General features: G+C 38.9%; 1 protein-coding gene across 1 annotated transcript; it reads left to right on the forward strand.

The window, feature by feature from the left end:
- The first annotated feature begins 246 nt into the window (after nucleotides 1-246).
- Nucleotides 247-1,209, forward strand: LOC112611939 (olfactory receptor 11H4-like). Its single transcript, XM_025365893.1, has one exon. It carries the CDS (start codon nucleotides 247-249, stop codon nucleotides 1,207-1,209), a length of 963 nt encoding a protein of 320 aa, XP_025221678.1.
- Nucleotides 1,210-5,116: the final 3,907 nt, after the last annotated feature.

The following is a 5,116-nucleotide window of genomic DNA, read 5'->3' on the forward strand; positions in this document are numbered from 1 at the left end:
GAGGCGGAGGTTGTGGTGAGCTGAGATCATGCCATTGCACTCCAGCATGGGCAGCAAGAGCGAAACTCCATCTCAAAAAAAAAAAAAGAAAGAAATTTGGGATCATTAGCATTGTTGATTTGTAGCTTCTGAATAAAAGTTAGGAGTCAGTGGATGGGTTGTTGCAAACTAATTGCCAAATAGCCAACATATATAGCTAGCATAGATTCCCTACGAGTTTTTCAGAAAACAAAACTATTTGTATAAATGGTGTTTTCTGTCGTCTCTACAGCCCTGGAATTCATAAACAATTCAAAGACAAGCACTGTGACGGAATTTGTTCTCCTTGGCTTTCCTGGTTGTCAGGAGATGCAAAGTTTCCTCTTCTCACTGTTCTTTGTGATCTATGTATTTACCATAATAGGAAACGGGACCATTGTCTTTGCTGTGAGGTTGGACAAACGGCTTCATACCCCAATGTATATTCTCCTAGGGAAGTTTGCTTTCCTTGAAATCTTGTACGTTACCTCCACTGTACCCAGTATGCTAGTCAACTTCCTCTCAGAGAGAAAAACCATCTCTTTTGTTGGCTGTTTCCTCCAATTCTACTTTTTTACTTCCCTTGGTACAACAGAAGCATACTTCCTCTGCATCATGGCATATGATCGGTACCTTGCTATCTGCCGCCCATTGCACTACCCAACCATCATGACCCCACAACTCTGTTACATATTGATGTCTTTTTGCTGGGTGTTTGGATTCCTCAGTTACTCTGTCTCCACTGTACAACTGTCTCAATTGCCTTTCTGTGGGCCCAACATCATCAATCACTTTTTGTGTGACATGGACCCATTGATGGCTCTGTCCTGTGCCCCAGCTCCTATCACTGAGATCGTCTTCTATATCCTGAGCTCCCTCATTATCATTCTCACTCTTCTGTACATCTGTGGCTCCTATATGCTTTTACTGATAGCTGTATTAAAAGTCCCTTCAGCAGCTGGCCGGCAGAAGGCCTTTTCCACCTGCGGATCTCATCTGACAGTAGTGTGTTTATTCTTTGGGGCTCTATTGGCAATGTATGTGAGCCCCACAACTGATAACCCAGCTGCAATTCAGAAGATTATAACTTTGTTCTATTCTGTGGTGACCCCCTTCTTAAACCCCCTGATTTACAGCTTACGAAACAAGGAGATGAAGGCTGCATTGAAGAAAGTCCTGAGGATAGAATGAGAACAAGGTCATCTACCTGAGACCAAGCAAACCATTGTTCAGACATAAAACATTAACTAAGAAAGACCTGATTTTCTGATTCTACTTCTCCAATACACACTTTAAAGAAGATATTTTCTCAGTGAGGTCTCTCATCGTTTTGTTTCTTAACTAACCTGGCAGAGCTAAATCATACTTGATTCATATTACATTCCAAATGAAACAATCATATTTTCAACATGGGTGACTCCAATAGATGATATTTGAGGGTATTTTATATGTCCTATTTCATACTGTATAGTTTTGATTATTGGAGATGGGGTGGAAGATAGAAGAGCAGTTATACTTAAGGTATTTCCTAAGACTGTGCAATATTTTTAAAGTGAATAAAGAATCAAATTTAAATGCCTAATGAATACAGAACTACTAAGAATTACTAAGGATTTAGTAACAGAACAATTTTCTTGCCCCCTTGGCTCTTGATGGTTGAGAGTCTTACAGGCAAGGGACGGACTGAAAGTTTAATGTTTATGTAAGCAGCATATGTTTTAACATCACATAAAATAGTAAAATAGTGGTCATTCTTTCATTCAACAAATATTAATTGAATACCTCTTATGTTCCAGGCACTAGATATATACTATGACCAAAAGAATCAAAACCACTATCCACCTGGCATTTACACTCTCGTAAGGGAGAGACAGACGATAAAAAAAATAAGTAAAATATATAGCATATCAGAGAGTAATAAGTGCTATACAAAAAGGGCAAAGAGGGCAGGAAATGTGGAAGAAAGAAAAGAGCTGCCATTGTTAAACAGGATGATCAGGGAGGTTATACTGAGAAGGCAACATTTAAGCAAATGCTTGAAGTAGATGAGGGAATGAGCCATGTAGAAAGTGAGAGAAGAGCATTCCAAATAGAGGGAAGCAAATTATCTTTAAGATCTGGAGGCAGGATTGTATCCAAGTAGCAGCAAGGAGGTTGGTTTGACTGGAGTAAAGAATTTAAGGTGGGGAACAGCGGCTCACGCCTGCAATCCCCGCACTTTGGGAGGCCGAGGAGGCTGGATCATGAGGTCAGGAATTCGAGACCAGCCTGGCCAATATGGTGCAACCCCGTCCCTACTAAAGATACAAAAATTAGCTGGGTGTGGTGGCATGAGCCTGTAATCCCAGCTACTCAGGAGGCTGAGGCAGAATGGTGTGAACCCAGGAGGCAGAGTTTGCAGTGAGCCAAGATAGCACCACCGCACTCCAGCCTGGACGACAGAGCGGGACTCCATCTCAAAAAAAAAAAATTTAAGGGGAAGAGTATTAGAGATGAAGTCAGGGAGTGAACAGCGTTCCAAATTCTGTGGGACCTTGTGAACTATAGTAATAACTTTTTAAAAATTATAAATTACAAATTAGAGTTGTATATATGTATGGGGAACAAAGTGATATTATGATTTATGAATATAATGCAGAAAAATTGAATCAGTAACCTCAAATATTTTCTGTAGTAACAATATACGAAATCTACAGCTGGGCACAGTGGTTCATGCCTGTACTCCCAGCACTTTGGGAGGTCAAGGCAGGCAGATTACCTGAGGCCAGAAGTTCAAGATTAGCCTGGCCAATATGGTGAAAACCCCCCCCTACTAAAAATACAAAAATTAGTTGGGCGTGGTGGTGTGTGCCTGTAATCCCAGCTACACAGGAAGCTGAGGCACAAGGATGACTTGAACTTGGGAGGCAGAGGCTGCAGTGAGCCAAGATTGTGCCACTGTACTCTAGCCTGGGTGACAGAGTGAGACTCTGTCTCAAAAAAAAAAAAAAATTTTGAAATTTATTATCTTAGCAATTTAAAAATGTATAACACATTATCATTTACTATGTTTACCACCCTGGGCAATATATCACCAAAAAGAAAAAAAAAAAAAACACTATTCCTCCTACCAGAGGTTTTGCACCATTTGCGCATCGTTGCCTCACCATTACCCACACCCCACTTCCTACAGCCTTTGGTAACCACCATTCTACTGTCCTGCTTCCTTGAGTTTGAAATTTGGGGATTCCACAAATAAGTGAGAACATGTGGTATATTTGTCTTTCTAGGCTTGCCCTATTTCACTTAGCGTAATGTTCTCCAGTTCCATCCATGTTGTCACAAATGACAAAATTTCCCTCTTTTTTAAGGCTGAATAGTATTCTATTGGGTACATACACCACATTTTCTTTATCCATTTATCTATTGATGGACATTTAGGTTGATTCCATAACTCGGCTATTGTGAATAAGGCTGCAAGGAACATAGGAGAACAGACATCTCTCTGACATACTGCTTTCAAATCTTTTAGGTAAAAACCCAAACTGGGATTGCTGATCATATAGTAATTCTACTTTTAGTTTTCTGAGGAAGCTCCAGACAGTTTTTCATAATGACGGTACTAATTGACATTCTCACCAACTGTGTGCAAGGGCTCTCTTTTCTACACATTCTCATCAACACCTGTTATCTTTTGTCTTTTATTATAACAGCCATTCTGATAGCTGTGAGGTGAAATCTCATTGTGGTTTTACTTTGCATTTTTCTAGTTATTAGCGATGTTGAGCAATTTTCATATACCTGCTGGCCATTTGTATGTCTTTTTTTTTTTTTTTGAGAAATGTCTACTCAGGGCCACTGCCCATTTTTTAATCTGATTATTTGTTTTCTTTCTATAGAGTTGTTTGAGTTCCTTATGGATTTGGATATTAACCCCTATCAGATGTATGGCCTCAAACACTTTCTCCCAGTCTGTAGTTATCTCTTCATTCTATTGATTGTTTCCTTTGCAGATTAGAGCTATACTGACATGATCCTATTTGTCTATTTTTGCTTTTGTTGTCTGTGTTTTGAGGTCAAATCTATACAATCATTGCCCAAACCAACATTGGGTAGTGTTTCCCCTATGTTTCCTTCTCATTGCTTAGAGTTTCCGGTCTTATGTCCAAGTCTTTAATCCATTTTGAGTTGATTTTTGTATATAGAGTGAAATAAGAATCCAATTTCATTCTTATACATATGAATGTACAGTTTTCCCAATACCATTACTAAAGAGACTGTCCTCTTCCCAATGTGTATTTTTGACACCTTTGTCAGAAATCAATTGACAATGCATAGGTTCACTTCTGAGCTCTATTCTTTTCCATTGGTTGATGAGTCATTTTTTTACACTAATTTTAATTGGCATGCTGTTTTAATTACTATTACTTTGTAGTATAGTTTGAAATCAGTGTGATGCCTCAGCTTTGTTCTTTCTGTTCATAACTGCCTTGGCTATTTGAGGGATTTTGTGATTCCACATGGATTTTAGGGCTGTGTTTTCTATTTCTCTGAAGGCTGTCATTGGTATGACAGGGATTAATAGGGATTACATTGACTCTGGAAATCACATTGGGTAGTCTGGACATTTTAACAATATTAATGCTTTTAATTCATGAACACAAGATATCTTTCTATTTATTTGTGTCTTCTTCAATTTATTTTATTCATGTTTTATATGTAATTTTGCATGAGATGAGAAGCATTTGGGAGGTTTTGAGCAGGGAAGTAACTTACTCTTATTTACGTTATAAAAGAATTATCCCCCTGACTGTTTTGTTGGCAATACACTAGAAAGAGAAATGGGCATTTTATTTATTTTTTTTTATTTATTATTATTATTATACTTTAAGTTCTAGGGTACATGTGCATAACGTGCAGGTTTGTTACATATGTATACTTGTGCCACGTTGGTGTGCTGCACCCATCAACTCGTCAGCACCCATCAACTCGTCATTTACATCAGGTATAACTCCCAATGCAATCCTTCCCCCCTCCCCCCTCCCCCTGATAGGCCCTGGTGTGTGATGTTCCCCTTCCCGAGTCCAAGTGATCTCATTGTTCAGTTCCCACCTATGAG

This window comes from Theropithecus gelada, chromosome 19, assembly GCF_003255815.1.
Source record: "Theropithecus gelada isolate Dixy chromosome 19, Tgel_1.0, whole genome shotgun sequence".
Classification (NCBI taxonomy): Eukaryota; Metazoa; Chordata; class Mammalia; order Primates; family Cercopithecidae; genus Theropithecus; species Theropithecus gelada.

Bases quoted from the DNA above. Each gene is read 5' to 3' on its own strand.
- LOC112611939 (XM_025365893.1), top strand. From the start codon at position 247: ATGGTGTTTTCTGTCGTCTCTACAGCCCTGGAATTCATAAACAATTCA.